The 25,284-nt window shown below is 41.4% G+C and overlaps 1 protein-coding gene across 6 annotated transcripts in view; it reads right to left on the reverse strand.

The window, feature by feature from the left end:
- SRGAP2 (SLIT-ROBO Rho GTPase activating protein 2) overlaps positions 1-25,284 on the reverse strand; it is a 210,502-nt gene that overhangs the window by 130,050 nt on the left and 55,168 nt on the right. The window contains exon 1 of one of the 6 annotated variants that reach the window (XM_073319745.2): positions 4,896-5,214. The exons of the other annotated variants lie outside the window; for them this stretch is intronic. Within the exon in view, the coding sequence (XP_073175846.1) occupies positions 4,896-4,956 (61 nt within the window). The 5' untranslated portion in view covers positions 4,957-5,214. Of the gene's footprint in view, positions 1-4,895; positions 5,215-25,284 lie in introns of those variants that run through there. 6 annotated transcript variants of the gene reach the window in all.

Below are 25,284 nucleotides of genomic sequence, written 5' to 3' on the forward strand. Positions count from 1 at the left end.
CCTCATCCATCACTGTGTTTTCTCAAACGTGGACAGTTTCCAGCTCCTATTACTACACTGCTGGGTTTTCAAGTTAGTAGCAGAGTGGCTTCTGCGGTCTTTACCCATCTCGGTCTCTCCCAGCCTTTACATGATACCATGCTCTTTCTTGCTTTGGAGAGTATAAGGCAACCCCCCACTCCCCCAAAGAATGATTGCATTAAATATGGAAACCCTCAGCCTATCCTCAGCCAAAGCAAATGTTGCCCTGATTCTTTTACCTGTTTTCCCCAACACTTCAATAGAACCAGCACTTTAAGGAGCTGCAATTTCAATGACCCCTTCTGTTGAGTTGGTCACTACCGGGAAGTAATTACTATTATTTGTCTGGCATTAAAGCTACAGAGGGCATTAGATCCACATAATAAATTGTTGCCATTCCACATTCAGCTGTTTCCAAAGGTGAAGCAGCTTTAACCCCACTTTATAGATGGGGAACCTGGGGCCCAGGGAGGGTAAAAGACCTTCTCAGCGTCATGCAGAGTCAGTGGCAGAACCAGGACTTAGACCCCAAGTCTTCCTATTCCAAATACAGTGCCTTACGCCAATACTGGAACAAGCTACCTCCTTCCCACAAACACAGCGTAGCCAATAAATACATACCCCGAAGTCTCCCAAGGTAAGAGAAGGAGGAAAAAAGAAAGGTTCCAGCTATTTACAATTCGATTAAATAGTAACAAGAGGAAAACAGTATGCCTTGTAAATCACTTCCAACATCATGTTATAAAGATCCTTAATTATAAAGGGCAGGGATGAAGAATAAAATATAAAATCTAGACAGCTGCATAATTTTTCATCCCTTTCCTAGCCATCTTCAGTACTTCAACCTCAGCATTTGTAAGTAGCTTCAAGGACAGACCTTAACTGCCATCTGGCTTGTCCTGTAATTTGTGAATTAAGTTAGGTAGCGAGGGAAAGCGTTGACACTGTACATTATGTTTTATTCATAAATTTATCATTTAGTAGATTCCATCTAACTACATAGCTTCCCCTCCCACCTTCTCTTGTTAATTCCCCACTGAATCCCATGTACAGATGCAGGCTGAACAAAAGGAAAACATGGAAAAGCAGCTGCTAAAAAGCAATTGCTAACTGCGCGTTGCCATTTTCCTATACAAGATAAAACCGGCTGCAAGTTTTTTTCATTTTGAAGAATAAGGTAAAAGTTCAGCAATTCCTTCCTCAACTCTTAAGTCAGACATGTGAGTCAGAAATCATGTAGGACTGCCAGATTCCCTCAGTCCACTTAAAGTGCCAATCAGACTGGGGGAAAACTGACCTGTGTAATATGTACCATTTTCAAAAGCAAACCAATTTACTATATCCAGGTATTATTACGTAGATGAGCCAGACAACTCTCCTTCCCTCTATATAATTAGCATTCTACTGTGCATACAATGTCCATGTCCCAGCCTGCTGTGCAAGGCACTGTTACTGGTCCATAACCATTCACAATCATGGTCACTCAGGTACAAACTCACCCGCCTTGGCTTTTTTTGGATTCCTTGGGTCCATCATTTGGGAGGCACATTTTAATTACCGTACAATTATTTTCATGTTTTACTTCTGAAGAACCCTTAAAAATTAGGGCTTCAACCGCTTGTGCTAACTGAAGTACAGAACTGTTAACCCTGATGGCCTGACGATCCGCAGCTCTGGAAATAAAAGGAGTACTTGTGGCACCTTAGAGACTAACAAATTTATTTGAGCATAAACTTTTGTGAGCTACAGCTCACCTCATCGGATGCATTCAGTGGAAAATACAGTGGGGAGATTTATATAGACAGAGAACAGGAAACAATGCGTGTTATCATACACACTGTAAGGAGAGTGATCACTTAAGATGAGCTAATACCAGCAGGAGAGCGGGGGAAAAGGGGAGGGAAGAAAACCTTTTGTAGTGACAATCAAGATGGGCCATTTCCAGCAGCTGACAAGAACATCTGAGGAACAGTGGGGGAGGGGGAGTGGTGGAAATAAAGATGGGAAAACAGTTTTACTTTGTGTAATGACCCATCCACTCCCAGTCTCTATTCAAGCCTAAGGTAATTGTATCCAGTTTGCAAATTAATTCCAATTCAGCAGCATCTCATTGGAGTCTGTTTCTGAAGTCTTTTTGTTGTAATATTGAGACTTTTAGGTCTGTAATCGAGTGACCAGAGAGATCGAAGTGTTCTCCGACTGGTTTATGAATGTTCTAATTCTTGACATCTGATTTGTGTCCATTTTTCTTTTAAGTAGAGACTGTCCAGTTTGACCAAATATAGAAGGCAAAGGGGCATTGCTGGCACATGATGGCATATATCACATTGGTAGATGTGCAGGTGAACGAGCCTCTGATCATGTGGCTGATGTGATTAGGCCCTCTGATGGTGTCCCCTGAATAGATATGTGGACACAGTTGGCAACAGGCTTTGTTGCAAGGATAGGTTCCTGGGTTAGTGGTTCTGTTGTGTGGTTGCTGGTGAGTATTTGCTTCAGGTTGCGGGGCTGTTTGTAAGCAAGGACTGGCCTGTCTCCCAAGATCTGAGAGCGTGATGGGTCATCCTTCAGGATAGGTTGTAGATCCTTGATGATGCGTTGGAGAGGTTTTAGTTGCGGGCTGAAGGTGACGGCTAGTGGCGTTCTGTTATTTTCTTTGTTGGGTCTGTCCTGTAGTAGGTGACTTCTGGGTACTCTTCTGGCTCTGTCAATCTGTTTCTTCACTTCAGCAGGTGGGTACTGTAGTTGTAAGAATGCTTGATAAAGATCTTGTAGGTGTTTGAGGGGTTGGAGCAAATGTGATTTTATCATAGAGCTTGGCTGTAGATGATGGATCGTGTGGTGTGATCTGGGTGAAAGCTGGAGGCATGCTGATAGGAATAGCGGTCAGTAGGTTTCCAGTATAGAGTGGTGTTTATGTGACCATCGCTTATTAACACCATAGTGTCCAGGAAGTGGATCTCTTGTGTGGATTGGTCCAGGCTGAGGTTGATGGTGGGATGGAAATTGTTGAAATCATGGTGGAATTCCTCAAGGGCTTCTTTTCCATGGGTCCAGATGATGAAGATGTCATCAATATAGCGCAAGTAGAATAGGGGCACGAGGAGACGAGAGACTGGGAGTGGATGGGTCATTACACAAAGTAAAACTATTTCCCCATGTTTATTTCCTCCCCGCCCCCGCACTGTTCCTCAGATATTCTTGTGAATTGCTGGAAATGGCCCACCTTGATTATCACTATAAAAGGTTCTCTTGCCCCCCACCCCGCTCTCCTGCTGGTATTAGCTCATCTTAAGTGATCACTCTCCTTACAGTGTGTATGATAACACGCATTGTTTCCTGTTCTCTGTGTATATAAATCTCCCCACTGTATTTTCCACTGAATGCTTCCGATGAAGTGAGCTGTAGCTCACGAAAGCTTATGCTCAAATAAATTGGTTAGTCTCTAAGGTGCCACAAGTACTCCTTTTCTTTTTGGAGATGCAGACTAACATGGCTGCTACTCTGAGCTCTGGAAACAACGTCTTGTTCCCGGAAGTTCCTCCCACTGGAGAAGTTATTTTCTCCTTCCCCTCACAAACACAAAGTACTGATGGCCCCAGCCTTACCATGAGCGTAGCGATCCCTGCATACAGGAGAGTGCAGTTTTCAAGACTAGCATTTAAACGAGGAAGCCTCTGATGTGTTAATGGAAGAGACACTATGACTAGAGTCAATGTAAACTACACACCCAATACCCATCTATCAAAATATTAAAACAGTCCAACAACAGAACAAGTCAGAGGCAAAAGGGCAAAAGTGAAGCCTGTATTAAACTGCATCCGTTTGAGTGAGCTCAGGACAAGCCTTGAAAGCTGGAGCATTGTAACAGTGGGGTTTGGAGTGCTGCTTTATCACTAGTTGTCATTTAATAGCTTGAGATTGTCATGAAGTACAGGAATATGAACAGTCATTCCGCTTAACCAACCAATATAGAATCTCACACACACACTCCATTACCTTTTGTGCTATGTATCTATAGCTATGATGGCTTCCCTGTAAATATTTTACTCCCCAGAATACTGGGGAACATAGCTGAGATAAAAAAAGCCTGCAGAGGGATAAATTAGCCCTCAATTTATACCACACAAACAAATGGACAAAGACATACAGTAGCAGTTCTCAAGAATTTTATATTGTGGACCTCTTCTTTTAATCAAGATCCTGCAGTGGAGGACTCCACATTCCACCCTACCACAACAGTGCTGGAATATATACAAGTAATATTAGGTCAGTGGTCATGAGACAACTTGAAATCAAGTCCCTGAATATGATAGATACACAGCTGCTTATTACATCCCTCACTCCCCTCATTTTCTCTGGGGCTTTACATTCATCTTTCCTTTTGTACCTGCAGATCATTGCTCTGAGCTGTCCAAGGCACTCTGCTTTCATCCTCTTGTGCATTTACAGATTTGACCCTATTTAAATTTGCACCAAGGAGACTACCAGCAGAGATGTATATGAAGCAGCCACACAGGGTGCAGAAAAGAGCCTAAGTCTAGTTGGTGGAACCTTAAAGGGGAATGGGGTGGCAGGGGGAAGAGAGGCAGGGGAGTCCTGGCCTGCAATAAGCTTCCCTGTATGAAACCTGATAGATGCTTCACCAGTGTTAATGAAGCAGATTCAGGGACAAGTTGGAAGTGCTCCATAGACTAAAGTTCAAGAACCACATGCAAATCCACATTAAAGCGATTATCTTGTATCTCAAGGGATGAGGCAGAAAATACAAGCCCTCTGTATTACCGGCCAGCTGCAATCATTCCACCCTCCTAAGAAAGCTTTCACTGCTTTTTTGCCCAGTTATCTCAGCAAGCTAAGGAAAAATGAAATACCTTTACACTGACTGTTGTGCAGAAATAGAATTGCTGAAGTCCTCTTGGCTCCACTTTTCATCTCTTACTTACACCTCTTATCTTCACGATTTTTAATCAGCTTAACTCCTGCTCAGCAGACAACTTGGCAGCTGGTTTGACCATTCCCTTTGTAAGCAGAATGACTTACTATCTCACACTTCAGGTTTTGTTTTTACCTCATTCAAAACAGCTGCTTCCCCATAGCTGCTTCTGCTGGCCACAAGTTATACAAAAGCGTTATTTTTTGTAAGTACATATTCATATAGATACTAAGTGGAAAGTTACAGAATTTCCCCTCCCCACTCCACCAATTGGAACAGCTATTCAAATCATTCTCCCACTGATCATAGGTTAAGAGGGAACTCGACACAAGAGAAACAGTGATGTATGGCACTTCACAGAGTTGGGAAATTTCTTGGGGAAATTCAGCTGCTTAGCAAGCAGAGAGAGCACATCATCATATGATGTCAGCATGACTTTAAAAGCCACACTAAAAGCATCAGGGACCACCAGAGTTCACCTTTGTGATATGAATGACCATTGAGGCATGCCTCAAAGAAACTCAGTGAGATGTGTCTCTTGGGCAGAAGATATTTCCAAACCATTTTAACGCAGACACCCTTGCTCTTCTGTAGCACCTTGTCCCAGAGCATATAAAATTACTGTAACAATCTACTGTGGCTCTTAGAATCAGCATTATCTCCGTTTGGGGAGTGTAGAAACTGAGGCAGAGAGCTCAAGTGACTTGCTCAGTATCAAACAGTAAGCTAGCAACAGAGAACTGTGTTTAGAACCAGGAATCTTGGCTCCCAGTTACCTTCTCTATTCCGCACCATGCTTCTACGCAGATAAAAAGGGCACACTCTCTCCGTATGAGGAGTTTCTTCATAAGTATGCTTGCACTGGATAGCAGAGAGTGTGAATCACACAGACATAATTCAGTATTCCAGGAGGAGAAACCAGTGCTGCTTTTCACTGTTCAGTTACCTCAGCCATGTAACAGCATGGAAGTCTTTCCACAACATTCCCATCCCTGTCCCAGATGCCAACCTATTTAAAATTATAACACACCCGGGAAAGGATTAAGATGGCAACAAAACAAAAGCAGCATCCCCAACACCTATCCAGATTTTAAAGTCTCTCACCCCCACATGGATTGGTTTTAACCAGAGCTGAGTGATGCTCAGAAAACTTTTATTAATGTTTAAAAAAATTACGTAATACACAGGTTAAGAAAAGAGTGTCTGTACATCTGGGTATAGTGCTTAGATTATCCAGAAATACAAAGTGAGTTTAAAAACTCATAAAATACATATAGTATATAATCTGAAATAATCCAAATGTAGATAAATTTAATGATACAGTTTATATATTAGAATCCAATTACTTGGGTACATCACTCATGTAAAGTTATACCGTTGGTTGTAGAAAACAAATATAGGAATGAGTGTAGATTGTCCCTCCGTAAGCGAGCATTTAGGATGGGCTGTCCCTTAGTAGATATTATCCATCAGAGAAGTATTTAGTTTCCCCTTGCCTGAAACGTTCCTCATGACTCCTTTGCGAGGATTGGTCCTCCTCACATAAATTAAAGACCAGCAGAAACACACTAAAGCAGGGGTGGCCAACCTGTGGCTCCGGAGCCACATGCGGCTCTTCAGAAGTTAATAGGAGGCTCCTTGTATAGGCACCAACTTTCCAATGTGTGTGTGTGGGGGGGCTCACTGGTCAACCACTGGCTCTGCCACAGGCCCTGCCCCCCACTCCACCCCTTCCCGCCCCCTCCCCTGAGACTGCAGTGCCCTCCCTCCTCCGCTCCTCCGGCATCCGAGCCTCCTGCATACCACCAAACAGCTGATCAGGAGGTGAAGGGAGGGAGGGGGAGGGGAAGGGGCTTCCAGTGGGTGGGAGGGAGGGCTGCTGATGTTTTACTGGGGCTCTTTGGCAATGTACAATGGTAAATTCTGGCTCCTTCTCAGGCTCAGGTTGGCCACCCCTCCACTAAAGTCAAAGCAAAGGACAAAACTGGGAAAGGTGATGAGGGGGTCACCAAATTGAAGAGCTTCAAATACAGACCAGTCACCCATTAAGCGAGTGCATGGGAAGCAACTACATAAAGCAACTTGAAAACAAGTCAACAAGCTTTAAATCACAAATACGGCTTTGCCAGGATCCTCTCTTTCAAGTGACTCAGCAGCAGGACAAAGACAAAGGGCTGCAAAATGAACACGCTGCCACATTATACAGTAGACTTGACTGAAATAGTAATTTTAGATCCTAGGCCTTGTCTGTGATCAGTTTCTTAAAACAGAAACTGTCATCTCCTGAAAGGTATAATTAACTTGTGTTCTAAATGTCAGAGTAAGACTTGCAATAATGCAGACATGTGGTTATCCATTTAAACCTTCCAAGAGGTGAAGGTTAAGGCTAAGACTGCTGTTTAAATTCAAAAATTGACTCCAGTTTCAGATTTTAACCTATACCAAAAATCCACAGGCAGAAGTAAAAACAAAAAGCGACATAAAGCTAAAAATAACAAAGAAAAAAATGATTTTTGATTGGGCCTTTACCAGTCGTGACACTAGTTGATGGAGGTGGGGGGAAAGAGAAGGAGGGGGAAGAGATGGGGAAGGATTTAAGGAAGTCGGCAGAAAAGGATGAAGAATTTTGAAAATATAGAAGAAATGGTGCAATATGGGAAAAAACAATGTAACCAAACACACACACACACCCCCCACAAAAATTAAAAGGCGAATCTAACTTTAGAGTCAAATATCGGAGTAAAGAAAAATTGGCTGGTCCCTTCGGATTTGTTAAGTGTCAGGTTCAACTGCTAGGCCACTGCTGGATTTCAATGTTATGGAAATTGTACCTTCAAAAACTGTATTTCCACTCCGTTTCTAGCAAGTTATTTAGATGCAACCCTGATACTGCTACTGATTCCCTGAAGCCCATGGATTTCATGTGTTTTGTAGAGGCTGTGTTTTTCCTGGTTTATGGGTAAAAGGGAGGAACTCACCAGCCCTATCATCTTCCAGCCACCCTTGCCAACAGGCCAAATTAAAACCAGCCTTTGGTCCTTGGAGAGCCAGAGTTCAAGCTGGCTACCATTGGTTTGGGCATCAGGCAGAAAGAGGCATCATGTTCAGAGATCTAGCCTCTTGAATAGAGAGGTGAGCTATATACAAACATCAGTAGCTAGCCCCAAGAAAAGGAAACAACACACACATACAACAAAATGAACGAGGAGTACTAGTGGCACCTTAGAGACTAAAATTTATTTAAGCATCAGCTTTCGTGGGCTAAAACCCACTTCATCAGATGCATACAGTCTCAGTCTGTAAATTTAAATGCCACCAGGTGATTAAATGGCTTGGAAAATTTTGCAGTTTTGCCCGAGTCTCAAAAATCAAAATTCCATTGCACAAAACACGTTAGTGGAACATTGTCGACTAACAGCAGCAGTACAAGTCCCTTACAGAGTCTAGGGCCTAGGCCACTGAGGTGGAATCAGGAAAAGGAGAGGAAGTCATAGGAATAGTAGTGAGGAGATCTAGCTTCTCGTTCAAAGACTGCAGTACACACTGTTGGACCTTGAAAGAGGCACTTCACCTCTCCATGCCTCAGCTTCCCTAATCTGAAAAATGGGGATACTACTAGTTCCCTATCTCACCGAAGTAGGTAGTATTAATATTTGCGGGGGGGGGGGGGAGGGGGGCAAGGTACTTGGATAGAAGTTGGTTATAGAATTATAGACACTTGCAGCAGTTTTTCCTCCTAAACTGGCTTGTTTTAAACTACGTTGAGGTCATGGATGACCACATGAAGTTGAATAGTAGTGAAGTGTAACGGGAACATAAAGGACTTTCTGTACGAGTAGGGTTTAGGACGGGGTTTCAGATGCAATATTCAGTGAAATAGTGAGTACTGGTTTTTTTGCATGTACCTCAGTTTATGCTGAGTCATGAATTTATTGAGTCTCAGATCTTGTATGATATATAGCACTACAAGGGCATTATTTTAAAAAGAAAAAAAATGAAGAATTGAAACTAGAAGATTCCTGCTGTAAGTGCAGTTTTATAATACACCAAATCAGATCTAATGGTTTGAAAAGTTCTTCCAACCAATGGCCTCAATGAACCTTGCACACATTTATGAGTTGTCCCTCAATATGCATATGAAAAGCAAAACATTGTCATCTGTATTTCACAGACTGGGAGAATGAAGACAATGGGTTTGCACACAATGCAAGGCCCCACATCAGCAAAACACTTAAGTACGTGCTTGAAGTTAAGCAACTCAAGGTGCTGGCAAAGAATCATCAACCCCTATGCACATCAAGCACTATGTAGAGTGCAATGAAAGGCTAATTTGGACTGCGTCACTGATGAGGTACCACAACATTTTAAAAGGTTTCCCAATCTCTAAATAAATAAATGTTTTGTGATACGAAGTGTAATGAAAGAACTGTGGTCACCTTTTAAAAACATCTAAAAAGAAAACTTTGCTTACACTCCAGACCTTTTTATTGCTAAAAATAAGTTAGTATGGGTCCAGTATTTTAGTATCTTCCCGGAGTGGGAGGAGGAGGGCGTGATACGCTTCATAAAAAAAAGCAAGCTGCAGATAGTTACAAGGGGAAAAAAGTAAATAATCTTCCACTAGAGAAGTTCTATATCGTTTCCAACAATTGTAGAACAGCATTCTAGGACTTGGAGCAGGTTATCTGTTCCTCCTTTTCAGTAGAGGTAATACTGAATTATATTTGCAAAGATGCCTTTTATTTTCTGCCCTCTACAAAATATTCTGTTACCAGTGTTAGAAGGCAATCTGAGCTTTGTAGATTTAGTGATGGAGCACAGAATAGTTGTTTAGATTTTGAAGTACTGTTCTATGGGGCTCACACAGTGAAATATTTCAAGGATACTAAACATGCTTGCTTACCCCCCCCCCCACATACTACGCTATTCTATATATCTGATTTTACTATTCAAATTAATGTCTTATATAAACAGTTAAAGAAAATATGCAATAGGAATCTCCCAGGCTTGGTACTGTAATGTACATAGTAAAATCTCAAGGACAAAAGAAACTAAATTTCAGTATCCATTAAAAATTGTGACATGCATTTAGGTAACTAACTGGATCAAAACGTCACTGACACATGAACCACTAGTACGCATGAGACCAATAACACGTAACAGTTCAAACCTTCAGTGCACAAGCAATATGCATGTTGTCTGCTGAATGCATCCTGGGATGTATTCTTGCACATCTAAAATAGCTGTGCTTTTTGGAAGGTCAAGCACGTTGTACATTATGCAGTTGGAAGTTAGACATTTTCAGATAACTTTTCGATACCTACTTGAGCTCCTTCCTACCTATCGTTCTGAGCTGTTAAGCCACTGCCAGTACAGATGAGCAAACGAGGCAGGTAAACTTTTTAAATTTACGAGGAGCCGTTCTGCCCCAATTGCCCATTTTCTCTGAAGCTAGATTGGGACTGCTTGAGGCAGGTATCGTCTCTCTGAAGTCCTAGAATTAAATTTATTATCCACCAGACATCTTCAGTGACCATTGGAAATGGTCCTCCTGTGATAGGAATTTGGAGAGGTGGGAACTTTTCTTTCAAGATTGGTGAGCAAATTATGAAGGAGAAAAAATGGCATTTAATACAACTAGAAGCTTGAGGAAGTTCCCTAAGTGTTCCCAACCGCAAATAGTATAAAAGTAAACAACTGGTCAATTCTGAGCTGCGTTACAATAAAAAGAGGATTTGAAACATGCACCGAACATGTTGAGCTAGCCTACACCCTGACTCTCATGAGGCCTATGAGGCATAAGACATCACCAGAATCTAAGTTTATGTACAAATGTTCCCCTAAGGGTGGGAGAAACTTTCCACTGGATGTTGCACAACACATCTCTGTGCAAAGAAGAAATTAAAAAAAAAAAAAAGCTTAGTTCCTCCTGGACAGAGCCACACAATGTTCTGGCAGGCTACTCCCTACAAGACTGCACTGAAGTATAAATCTCTCTCCCATTAACACGGTTTCTGAAACCAATCTTTTCATTACCATTCAACCTTCCAACTTGAATTCCTACTAGTATCATCCAGTAAGACTAGAAAATAAATTAACTTTGATGTCTGGGTATTCATCAGTTGGGCAATAAATACATTTAGCTTGTCTGATGTTTTAGGGAACAACTGTGCTTCAGCAAATGTTCTTAAAGCAAGTGAGGTTTTTTAATAGCAACTAGACAGCGCTATTGAAAGAGCCTCAGTTAAATGCTTACACAATTGTCCACGGAAACCAAAATAACGGGATGAGAATTCAGTACCTCCCCATCTTTGGGAGAGGGGAAAAGAGAGGAGTATGTGGAGGCAGTGTTCTAGTCCTTCCAGTAGGGGCACTGGGAGCCAGGTGACAAAAGGTTCTAATCCCGATTTTCACTAACTCATTGCAAGACCTAAGAAAAATCCATCTACCTTGATATTATTTAAGCACTGTGCTTCACCTATCTGTGCCTTAATTTTTTCATATGTAAAATTAAGGTAACACCCATCTTCAGAAAGCACTAAGATTCTGATGAAAGGCACTATACATCATTGCAGATTATCACTGTCACTTCATTTCCATATAGGTAGAATCCAGAACAACTTCACAGATGTATTAGACATTATGGACACGTCAGGTAGGTTATCAAGTCATTTAGTGCAATAAATAATATTGCCTAATTCTTATATAGCACAAAGTTGTTTTTTATGTTAACTAATGGAAAAAATTTATGAAAGCTACTAGAAACGTGTCTAGAAAGCAGTAGCTACTGGAGATTTTGCCGCTATTTTGCCCCATTATATGGAAAACTCATTACAAATACCAAGCATGTCAGGAGAAGGACGAATATCCCTCATTAGAATTTTGGGGGCAACAGCTACCAGAACTCAAGGATAAAATCACTACATGGTTAAATCCAGGACTTTCAAGTCCAAAATTTAGCACCACCTCAACAAATGGAACAGATTACTTTCAAGTGATAAACATTAGGAGATTAATTAAATTTGAATATTTGGCTAAAAGGAGGAAAGAAATGCAAAAGTAATCGATGAAGTGAGCTGTAGCTCATGAAAGCTTATGCTCAAATAAATTGGTTAGTCTCTAAGGTGCCACAAGTACTCTCTCTTTTTGTGAATACAGACTAACACGGCTGTTACTCTGAAAAGTAAAACTGGAGACAAATCTCAAATTTCTGCACTAGCCTCTAAACTGAAAATGTAAATAAGGCCCTTGCTGTTATGACCAAGATATTCTCAGCTCATGAGAAAGCACAAACCGTTCACGTTCTAGCCTACAGAAATCATCATACAGGATTTCAATCCATGGGAGGATGCTTTGGCAGGCAAAGGCCCATAAAAATAATTGAAAGAACTGGTTTATCTGTGGCTACTTACAATCCATATGTCTAGGCAGTTAAGGTTTAAATGCCAGACAGCCTTATACAGGCAGAGCTCCACTATTGATTTCTCAATCAAAGATGGCTTTATTGTTTATATACCCAAGAGAAAAATTAATAAAGTGATTTGGATTAACCAGACCTCCAAGGCTTTGATGGCCATGAAGAGCTCTTCTGCTCCTTTTAGATGCTTTCACTAGAGAGGTTCTCTGGGGAAGCTGCCTATTGTGACCAGCCTTCCTGTGTTACCTCCTGCCAAGTGCAAAATTACATAAAATGGCCCCAGCATTTTAAGTTCTGTCATTAACAGGCCAAAAGCAACATCTGAGCATTCCAGTCAGAGAATTCTTTACCCTCCTACAAGCACACACAGATATTAGAAAATTAAGTGACTGGCAAGGATGTCTTTCCATAAAGACTATGCAATAGTGTGTGTAAACATGAAAGGCAACCCTCCTACAGGAGAAGACAGTCAAGGCACAATATAAAACCACTAACAGTCATTTTCTGAAGGTAAATAAAAAAAAAAGATAGCACCACCAAAGCAGATTCCTCATGAAATTGGCAGCAACTTTCCCATTCCCTTCAACAGGAGCAGGGAGCATTTGCAAGCTAAGGAGGGCTTTTGTCTGCCCCTCACCTTGATAGGAATACAGCAACATGTGCATGTTTTGACTCATCAGAACATGGGTAAATCTCATGAGCACACAAGAAACCTGGGCACCTACCTGTTCACAAAACCCCTATTTGTTGAGTGCTGATGCTCATGTTTTGTACACCACCAAATACATCAAGACAAGTATCAGGGGGTAGCCGTGTTAGTCTGGATCTGTAAAAGCGGCAAAGAGTCCTGTTGCACCTTATAGACGAACAGACGTATTGGAGCATAAGCTTTCGTGGGTGAATACCCACTTCTTCAGATGCATGCAAGCAAGAATCAGGCTAGGGATAACGAGGTTAGTTCAATCAGGGAGGATGAAGCCCTCTTCCAGCAGCTGAGGTGTGCACACCAAGGGAGGACAAACAGCTTTTGTAGTTGGCTAGCCATTCACAGTCTTTGTTTAATCCTGAGTGGATGGTGTCACAGTAAAAGGATAAATGGACACAAATCAGCTATTAGGAATGGCAATATACAAAAACCTGTAAGCGAACACTTCAGCCTCCCTGGACACACAATAGCAGATTCCAAGGTAGCCATCCCGCAGCAAAAAAAAAAAAAAAAAAATTCAGGACCAGCCTTCAAAGAGAAACTGCTGAGCTTCAATGCATCTGATGAAGTGAGCTGTAGCTCACGAAAGCTTATACGCAAATAAATGTTCGTCTCTAAGGTGCCACAAGTACTCCTTTTCTTTTTGCCGATACAGACTAACAGCTGCTACTCTGAAACCTGCTGAGCTTCAGTTCATTTGCAAACTTGACACCATCAGCTCAGGATTAAATTAAGACTCTGAATGGCTAGCCAACTACAAAAGCAGTTTCTCCTCCCTTGGTGTTCACACCTCAGCTGCTAGAAGAGGGCCTCATCCTCCCTCATTGAGCTAGTCTCATTATCCCTAGCCTGATTCTTGCTTGCATATTTATACCTCCCTCTAGAAATTTCCACTCCGTACATCTGAAGAAGTGGGTATTTACCCACAAAAGCTTATGCTCCAATACGTCTTAGTCTCTAAGGTGCCACTCGACGCTTTGCTGCTTTTACATCAAGACAGTTTGCCTTACAAACTAGAAAGCAGGTGAAGACTGACAAAACACAGTCCTGGAAGGTAGAGGGGTCATTTTAGGTGTTACAATATTCTGTATTGTATATTGTATTCAGGTATTCTGAGCCTGATCATTGTTTTTTGTTTTTCCTCGCTCCCTCTCTCTCTCTCTCTCTCTCTCTCACACACACACAGAGTTTTTATTTCATTTATGGACATTACAGAAAAAGCAAGTCTTTAGGAAGGACATTGAGTAGGCCAACGACAACAGCAGTGGAAGGTCCCAGCAATCTGGGATTAAGAAATTGTTCCATTCATCGGAGGCAACATGGAATAAGACACAGACCAGAAGAGGCTGGTCTTGGGAATACAGCAAATGACAATACGATATGTATGTCAAGATGGAGTGATGTTGAGTCTTGAAAGCGAGGATAGATGTTTTCATTTAATACTGTGGGCAAGGGGAAGCAAGCAGAGCCACTTGGGATATCAAGGTTTGATCACTGGAAGACCAAGGTAATTTGCATGATACTTACATTGCTCCCTTCCAATCCATCCAATACATATTAGGGATTGTGCCTACAAGCTCTCATAGTAAGGGCTCCTCTATCCTCCACAGGATCAAGTTACAGCCAACTGAAGCCACCTTATTTCCGAGTGAGGGCATCCACATGCTGAGTAAACTTGCTTTAATTTACACATATGGACTTTACACCTTCCGTTAACTGAACTTTGTCCCTCGTAGATGCACCCTAAGCAGCGATCAGAACACAGAGGTGGGGTGCAAGTGAGACTCAGACAGTCAGTTTACATGAGCCACTGTTTGTTTAGTTCATTTTGTTTGTTATTTTTTTGTTTGGGGGATTCTTTTTAAGTGGAAGGCTTGAGAGACTGAGCAGCTTGCATTGGCTCTCAACCTTTCCAGAATATTGTACCCCTTTCGGGAGTCTGATTTTTCTTGCATACCAAGTTTCACCTCGTTTAAAAACTAGTTGCTTACAAAAATACAAAAAAGTGTCACAGCACACTATTACTGAAAAATGGCTTATTTTCTCATTTTTACCATATGATAAAATAAATCAGCTGGAATGTAAATACCATACTTACATTTCAGTATACAGTATATAGAGCAGTATAAACAAGTCAGTGTCTGTATGAAATTCTGGTTTGTACTGACTTTGCTAGTGCTTTTTATGTAGCCTGCTGTAAAACTAGGCAAATATCCAGATAAGTTGATGTACACCCTGGAAGGCCTCTATGTACCCCAGGTTGAAAACCATTGGAGGACTGGCTTTTCACCTCCAGGTCAGTGTGTCAAATCCAGCCCCAACCAACAGTGCAATTGCTATCCCATAGCTTACAAGAAAGGATTCTGGGCTCAGCCTACTGCCACATCAGGAACAACACCCATATTTGTAGAACCCAGCAGCAGGAGCTGCCTGACATGCAGGGAACTCCACAGGATTCTGACTCACTGGCAGGGAAGGTGGCACTGATGTTGCTTGTGTTAAACCCTTTCCTAAGGATAAAAGGCTTCAGTTTCCAGGGGTGTCTATCTGGCCCCTTTCATTAGCATTATATTTACTTAAAAGGAGAAAAATAAATACGACACCAGAGGGATGTGTGTCAAGATTAAAAGGGAGAAGATTCCACTCTGACAGCGCTAATCTGTTTCCTTGAGTAGGCAATAAAGGTGCTTAGCCATCTGACTGTCTCTTAACTTAGTTGGGCACATACAATAAGACAGCAGTGAGGCTCATTAAAAACTCCCTCCAAAAGGCATCCTGATCTGAAGACTAAGTTGAACAGCAGCTGCAAGGGGAGGCAGACAGGTCAGTACCAATACCGCCCCCCCCCCCCCCCCGAAACACACAACCATCTCTCCCTCAGAATTTGACATTTATATTTCAGATTTGTGGTTTAAAACACTAAGCACTGGTCCAGAACTTCGTTTACCACAGTTAAAAAAAATTCATCCTCAACTCCCTGTCAGCAGTATTATACTCATTTAGATGGGAAAACTGAGGCACAGAAGTTTAGCAGCTTGCACAAGGCCATACAGCAAATCAGCAGCAGAACTGGGAATAAAATGCAGGAGTTTTATCCCTTCCTCTGTTCAATGAGCCACAATATCGCCTTTGAGGAAAAATTTCGAACGAGTACAGAGTAAATGTATGATTTATACCCAGTAGCATCTATATCACACGAGGTGCTTTGCAAGCAACCAAGATAGTATAACCCCTTGTTTAGAGATCTCCCAGGCTAAAAGGAAACAGAGCTGGGAAGGGGAAGGAAGTAAGCACACAGTTGTGTTAAATACAGGTCAAGAAAATGACACACACGTTACTCTTCAAATATGTCAGCTAACAAGTTTATCATAGGACTCTAGATAGATATCTACGTCCCTCCAGGAGACCCATATGGAAGACGGAGAGCATTGTAGATGTGCTCAGGAAGACTCTTTCATGCATGAATGCACAGAATCATTTGGGGGCAACGACCCATTTAGCTTTTTCTTTAGTTTTTTTCCAAGATAGCTTTTCCTTAGCACTTGAAGAAAAATACAGAAAATTCACATCAATGTAATCATCTCAATTTCCATACCAATACAGAAAATCCTGTGCTAGACTGCAGATAGTTCACCAACAGAGTTATTGGTGTGCTTGAACAGACACTTTATTTCTCTGTACTTTGCAAGGTACACACTAACGCATCACCATGTTTTACCTCCAACCATATTCCAGCTACACTCCCCAGATGCATGGCATATGTAGGCTTGGCAGAATTGTGTTAGTAATTTCAACAGATAATATCAAGGTTTAATTTAGCATTTTCTTCTATTTTTATCCATTTAAATTGCCACAAATTCAGACAACTAGGTGGTATCAGACAATGGGGGGGGAGGTGTCACAATAATTTAATGAGATAGACCTCAGGAAGTTAAAGCTTTGTAACTATTAAAACACAAGTTGTCAATGCCATCTGTTAAAATATACCAAGTAAATATCCTTTAATGAAACTAAGCACATAAGGAACATTTTTCTTACTTTGTCTTTCTCTACATTTTTATTATTATTGATGGAAATATTTTTTCATCTTTGTGCGCCTGGTGAAAGTGATGGTTTACTGACCAAAACAGAATCTTTCCAAGGCTAGGCATAGGTACAGGACAGAGTTCATGACTACAAAATGGAAGCATAGGTTTGAACTTTCTTCCCACCGCCCAACTATATTTTGAAAACCAAGGCCCAACAATATTCTAAAATGAAAGGATTTAGAATATAATTAGACTAGACTTGTAAGAAAAATGGCCCATCCTGAAAAATTCTACAGCCATACTACCTTGTGCTGTGCTCTTCTCAGATCTCACAGGCTATGTAGCATCAAGCTAGGTCACTCCTTTAATGGGAGACTTCCATACAACAGCCATGTTCTCCTGGAAACCGTGTTGATAATTCAGCAAGTGTGATTCTCCTCCCATCCCTCCCTGAGTAAGTAATGTACCAATACTACGGAACAGTGCATCTTCTGAAGATACGTAAAGCACTTCATTAACCATCACCACATGTGAACAATCCAATGCAATTTGGGCAACATTAGTTTGTCTCCAAGGTGCCACAAGTCCTCCTTTTCTTTTTGCAGATTACAGACCAACATTAACATTCTTAATTCCAGAGGAAAAAGAGAGTAGCCCTAAACCAAAGCTCATTCAGTACATACCCTGAAAAGAATTAGAATCAATGAGGCTGACCACAACATAGGAAACTAAGAGAATGCATTTCAGAAACTGCAGTCTTCTCATTTCTTGAAGAGCTGGACAAGGGAGGAAAGGGGAACTGAGTTAGGCCCTCACAGATCTTCTAGTTTAATGGATGTGACAGAGGCCTGGTTGAAAGGAGAATGTTGTACTGCAATATTTCGTGCCACTACATGAAGGAAATGAAATTGATGTATGCAGGCAGAGGCTGGCACATGTTTCCAAAAGAAACATCTGCTCATTCCCGTACAAGAAATCTGTCTGGAGGGAACAGTAAAGCAGGTCTGAAAAAGACAGAAGCACTCTTATGAAGCCATTGCCCCATTGCATTTCCTAGCAATAGAAGCTACTGTAGGTGAATACAGCCTTTGCACTGATTTCAAGGAACGTACTAGCTCAATATACTAGGATGTTTGCAGAAGACCTCTTACTCTCCATGGCCCTATCAGTCATTGAGATCTGCAAGTACGCTCTACAAAGAGGTGTTAAGGCAAGCAAATTTTAAGAAAACTAGTGACTAGCAAAAACCAGCCACCTGAAGTGTCACCACAAAGATGCAGCCTCTAAAAGAGTCGTAGAGAGCAGACATTTCTACAGTTTGCAGCTGCCTCTACCATGAGCTGCGTAAGAGAGGCTCAAAAAGGAGACCCTCATATGCATCCATCTGTGTGGTATTTAGGGACTATACTGAATGGCAGGTTAGGTTTCAGTTTAAGCAATAGCAAAGAACAGCAAGTGGTCTGGTTACCTGCATTTTGTTCAGACCCCACTCCGACCAAGAACTATACAGTTATCTTATTACAATCAATGTAACCTTAAAGACGGTAACTTATTTTTAACACCTTTGCTTCTTATGGAAGAGTTTCATATCTCAAACTTAAACTTTTCATTATAATTTATGTACACACACAATGAAGCAGTGCTACCAAGTGTTAAATCAGGACTTCTGAATTCCATTCCCCATTCCCCCACAGACAAGTCATTCAATCTGTGCCTTAGATTCCACATTCATAAGATTGGGTATAAAGGTCATAACACAAGGACTCTGTAAAGCTTAAAGTGTCTGTAAAATTGAGAACCACGAATGGTATGCTTTAAGTGCAAAATATTCATCTGGTGTTCATTAGAACACAATCGCACCTTTGTCACCCGTGTCTTAGGGTGAGATTCTCACAAGAGCTTAATGAATTCAATGAGCTGTGGGCACCTATTGAAAATCCCAGACTTGCATCTTGTTTTCATTCTCCCCCCCCCGCCTCTCCCCCCCCCCTTTTTTTTTTTTTGCAGTGAGGTGGGGAGGGAGGCACTTCCCTGACTTTGGCTGCTTTCATCCGTTTCTGACATGGTCGCTTTTCCCATTTTGCAAAAAGTTTCATCTTCCCAGCTAAATGCTACTCCTTTGTGACCACAGCCCTACCTTTGAAAGGCCACTGTGCCTTCTGCACTCCCACCGTGCAGCGTACAGGAACCATTTAATACCAATAGCTCCGGCCATGGTTTTACATATTTATTTATTCCAACTGAGCAGAAAGTAAAGGCTCCATCTGTTAGTGATGTTAGAAATAGAAGTGAAAAGGCTCCTTATTTCTTCCTTCTAAAAAAATAGAAATGCTTTGGCTGCACTATGCCAAATATTGCGAGGATTTTATTTGCATGATGGAACAGCATTAAACTGAATTGAATTATTCATGAAATCTATGTAATGTGATCGTTATTTTTGGAGTTCAGCATGTGTGTGCTCACCACCTCAACTCATTTTAGAATTTCCAACTTAGGCTCACAGCAAGGCACTCTCCTGGACAGATCATTAAACTGGTGATGGGCGCGATGTTCGAGTCAACTTGTCTTCAGTGCTACATATTTCTTCGGGACAGTGATAGTCCTTATTTTAAACCTCCTGCCTTTTCGGGCTTAATTGTGAACTCCCTTCACACCCATGCATGGCAGCATGGGGGCACAAGCCATCCTCCTATTCCCTTATGGGGGCTACTCACACACATTGTGGTAGAAGCATGCAGGGGAGCAGCCTCTGTGGACTACTATTCCCCCACCTCTGAGTGGGGAAGGGGTGGCATTGGCTCTGCTGCCCACCTTCATGGCACTCCATGGTGCAGATGACCCAGCACATTGGGTCAAGGAATCTCCAAAGACAGGTATAGGATTAGTCCAGATTACTCCCTCCCAGAACAAGTGTAGTTACAAGGTACCAAATTGAGACTTTCAGAGTCACAAACTGCTTCCTGTTCTGTTCTTGGGACAGTACAATGAACCACTGCCCCTTGTAGCAAAGCATAAACAAGCCTTTTGTGTGCTTTTAGAATGACCAGAACATCCAGAAGAAAAGCCAAGGGACACAACTATTCCCACACATTGACTTTCCCTATCTTTAACCTATCATCCTCTTCTACTCAGCTATTGAGCACATGCCACATGTTAAGGCAACACTATGCCCCTGCACTACTAAAGTCTTAGATCTGAAAAAAAGAAGCATGTTTCTATTTGCAAAAAATAAAATTACGCTTTTTTCAGGTACCTGAAGTGCATCAATTATTCTTTTTGGAACGTGCCCAATTTTAAAAACTAAGATACTGAATAATTGTTTCCACGAGGGCTACGAACCATAATCCTCCTCCTAAAAAGGTGCAAAAGAGAAAATTTGGAGCACTAACCGGACACATTGTAAACATTACAGCTAAATTATTTTGCCTTTGTTACATCTCCTTCCCAATTCTTCATTTCTTTTGTCTATTAAGTAAGAAGAATTGGGGCAGGGGGCTGGGACTGTCATATTTATCATGTAGCACCCACCATAAAACAAGGTCTATACATGATATTGACAGTTGGCATTAAATATGGCTGAGTAAGACCAACTGCTACACTTTAGTGATAGCTTCTTCTCCTTTCCCCTTCCATCCTACTTTCCTCTAACTTGTGGAACGCCAAGCAGAAACCACTCAAACACTGTGCATTGCTTGGGACTGCTGGTCCCGATCAGTGTTTAGCCAACAACTAGGAACTGTGCTGACTTCAGGAGACCTGTACAGAAGAAACAATACACTCATGCAGGGTCGAGACCCAGCATGAAATGCAGAATTCAAACCCCCTCACCTCCATGCAGAGGAAGGAACAGTAGGACACTAATGAGGCTGCCAGGATGAAAAGAAAATTTCAGTCATTATGTGCTATTTTCTCCTGGTATACCAATAATTTGATTTAGTCTGAATGACACAGCAAAGTTGATTAGTCTCCTCTTATGTTCATGACTTCCAAGCTGAAGTATCAGGCTTTGGTAGAACACGTGCACTCCTAATGGCCTTGAACAAAGGTTTTCAGTGTTAACCATTTGGTGTTTTCCCTTGCCCTTGTGGAGTTATTTATGTAGCTCTAAGTATCCTTTAATCCTGACCCTCCCCTCCCACTCCATTTTAATTCCATCATCCCGTGTCACGATCATAAATTCTAATGAAGGGCTTGGTGTGAATGGACTGTGCCTCTGAGGTGAAGTTGCTCCTTAATCAGTGTGGAGATTTGAGAGACATGTAACACACACCTTCCATGCAAGCACTTCGCAAATCTCTTCCGCAGGATACCAAATATCATCCATGTTTGAACAACAACTAAATTAGTTTATCGGATAGAGGACAAGAATGATAGCCAGCATTTCTGGATGCAATTCCCAACGATCTCTGAACCACTATTGGACCTTAACTAAAATAACTAAATCCCTCCTCCCTCGTGCCAAATTTTCCCATATATCATGGAAAAGCCATAAATATACTGAGGAGCTTAAAGTTTGTAAAGTGCCCAGATACGCCTGGATGAGGAGTGCCACTGGAGGATTCTCCAACTGTTGAAGGATCATCAATAGTCCGTCCCTCTGTGCGTGTGTTTGTCGGGGGGTAGGGGGGGAGGAGGAGAGCTGATTCGGAGAGAGTCACGACCTGCAATCATACCTGAGCTCTGCATTCCAATGTAGCTCACATAATCATACCCAAGTAACCACTGCTTACAACTGCTCCAAGTGTCTTCAGAAAAAGTTCCTCTCCTCCTGCTCTACAGCCAAAACCTTGGAGGAAGCATCCTCACTTATATGAAGGAAAGAATCTCTTGTCTCAAGAGTCACCAGCAGCACAGTCAGGATGCTGTTTATTCATGGGAATGCTAACACATTGCATTATTAGCTACTGAACTATTTTACCCGCTCGTCAGAAACTCAAAAGCTTGGCTTTCCATATGCAATTTTTGTCCTTAGTAGGCCAGTTAAAAAATGCCCTGTCTTCAGGACCCTGGAAAAAGACATACATAAAAACTGCCTAGGTACTCTACTAATTTATCCCAGGCAGTAGGTAAACTCAAGATCGGTTGGCTAAACCTATAACACTGGTGGTAGCTAGAGAAATTTTCCTTCCCATCTCCTATTGCTACTGAACTTGCCTAACATCTGATTCAGACAACACACATGCTTTATAATCTGCCTGTGTGCAGTTCTGCCCCCCATTCACCACTGGTGTTTTTACTGAAGTGGTGTATTTTTATTTTTTTAGTGAAATTGAACGTAATGGTTAATGTTTAAAACCTTCTCACTCCCTTATTCAAATGAAGGCTTTTTCAACATGTCTGTGTTTGAGTACTACTTACAAACATCTAAGATTAGCTCCCTGGACTGTTCAAATTGCCTAGAAATCATAGGAAACCATACACTGATATTTTGCTAGAATTGAGTTTGTTGGGGAAACACAGTGAGTATGTCAAGAAGTGCTGAGTGACCACTTGTGTTTGATCTTATGTTTTAAACCAACGTACTGGAGTTTCACCTCACTGCTACTCAATATTACTTTTACAAGACATTCTAAATAGAATGCACTGTACTTCAACTGACAACTTTCAAAATACTGTTGGGTGGATAACAATTTACTTGGCTCAACAAACTGACCTACGTGCCTCCCCAGACAACTAAGAACCCCAGTATTGGTACAGAATTCCTGCTGACTCTTTAGTCGTCACTCAACACTTCCCAAAGGTGAAGATGTTCGTAAGGGCTTGATACAGTGATATGGTCGGCACCCTCAAATCCCACTAGCTTCAAAAGGCAGGGAGGGCATCCAGCACCTCCCAGGAGGTACACAGCACCTAGAAAGATTAGGCATTCTGGTGAACATCCTAGGTTTAGTAGCATTAAAATAATTTTTCAGCTCAATAGCAATGCTCTAAGAAAAGCTGCACTGGAAGGGTGTGTGTGTTTTAGTTCCTCAATGAGGAGAAAAATCCCTTGGTGAATTGTCTCATTTAGTCAGCGATATAAACAGAATGATTAATGTTAGTTTCTGATCTAATTTCACCTCAGGATTTCTTTAACTGACACATTAACATGCATAAATGATCAAAAAGTACACGAAGCAAGACAAAAATGTCAACATTTCTAATTAAAAGCTTGACAGAAAGAATATTTAGAAATCGTTTCTAATACATTCCCAAGTTCTTTAGTTGTCATAAGCAACTAATGAAAAAATATAGGGCATGTGTTTTTCATCCCATCCGAGATTTTAAAACCTGTTGTACCTTTTGGTTGATATTTACACAACCTGAATACAGCTGGGGCATCTCCTATAAACACTCTAGAGCCAGATGAGGCTTTTTTTTAATCTGGTAGCTGCACCACAGCTGCACACTAACCCTGAGCCAGCAGTATCACTCCAGGTGAGTTGCCATGGCAACTAACACCTTTCTCCAGGCTGTCAGTATGTTCCCCCAAAAGTCAAAACTCCCTTGATTTACTTTTGCAGTTAGAAACCACACAGGCATCATCAAATCTAGAGGCCCATAAAAGCCTGTAAATAAGCTTTTCTAGAAATTTAAGGTGGGATTTGATCTTGCCCGACTACTTTAGACTGCATCAAGGATAGACCTACCTGCTGGGTCATAAATAACCCAAAGATACTCAGCAGCTGGCTTGGACTATTTCTGGCTAGCGTGATGGTTTGTACATGCTTCATTCTTACAACCCCCAAGGACATTTATGGGTTTCCTCCACGTTTGTCCACAATCCCCTTCCCCCAGTATATCTGATGAAAGTGTCAAACAAAAGGAGAAGTAGGGAGAAAGCCTTTAAAGCCTGAAAAAGTTTCAAGAGACGGAGAGAAGCCATTACATTTCGGCAAGCTCATCTCTAAGGCCAAGGTCTCGTGTAGGAGACCTGCTGAGGATTGTGCACACTATAAATGTACAATAAAGAGCATGTGAAACAGACGAAAAATTCAGCTGCGACAGTTCTATTTGCTCCCTTTACAGCTAATTATAGAACCAAGTAATGAAATTTTGTTTTGGTCTTCTTAGATTGAACTGATCAAAGCAGGCACTGCCTCCAAAGAGTGTGTGAAGTATCTAGCAGTTAGGTCTTGAGCAGGGCCTAACACTACAGTATGAATATTTAACAGAAATCCTTCCCCCCTCCTCCCTTTAAACACTTCTGTACATCTGCCCTTCAAGTTCAGTTCAACTTACAGTGCAGTTTTTCTGTTAATCATAGTTTGCACTTCTAGTCATTAAATATCCATCTTCTACTTGAAGGGCCTTTTTAAAAAACCTATTATAAAAATAGATTTTAAGTAAGCCCTTGATACTGAAGACTGCTTTCTTCCAAAGCTGTATTCCTCTGTACTGCATGCATAGCAATGTGCTATTGGAGGGTTGCTCAAATGTAGCAGCACTGAATGCACAAAGCCTTTGGTTTGATCACCAACAGAATGATTTAAACTTTATAATCAGACAACATTGGGAAGGAAAATGTTAAATATTAGGTTTCTCTTTAAAACACGAGTTCTGAGAAATTGCGTGTATGAGAGAAGGGCAGAGATCTACTGCCAAAATACTAGGAACTGAAGAAGTGAGAACATTGGCAGTTATCCCAATGCTAGACACATTTCTCTAACCAAGCATTCGCATTATCACAAATGAATCATGATTACATGGACACTCATATGGAAGGGTAGGGATGGAAGAGAAAGAACTAAGGAAGACTCTATTCATATTCCTACATACGAACTTAATTTTGTTATTTGTATAATGGACTTTTATTGAGTGGTGAGCGTTTGGCCAAAGTATTTAGCATTAACCACCACCATCTCAAGGTTGAGCTCTGAATGAATGTCAATATTGAATCCCTTCCTTCCATGGCTCCAATGTACAACAAAAAGAAGGATGAATAAAAAAAAACCACAATGGATAGCATATCTGTTTGGGCCATGCACAGGGTTTTACTGTTCTTGTGTGCTTGACAGCATCACAACCAACATGAGTAGAATTAAACCCTACATTTAATTCTAACCTTACAGTTCTCTCACACCAACAAGACTATTTCATAGCAGGAGTTGTTACACTGCACACAAATGCAGCCAAGAGCAACCTGACATATAGGAAGAAGTCAATAACTTAGATGTTGAGAGATGAGAAATATTTC

The sequence above is a fragment of the Lepidochelys kempii genome, chromosome 21 (genome assembly GCF_965140285.1).
Source record: "Lepidochelys kempii isolate rLepKem1 chromosome 21, rLepKem1.hap1, whole genome shotgun sequence".
Lineage (NCBI taxonomy): Eukaryota > Metazoa > Chordata > Testudines > Cheloniidae > Lepidochelys > Lepidochelys kempii.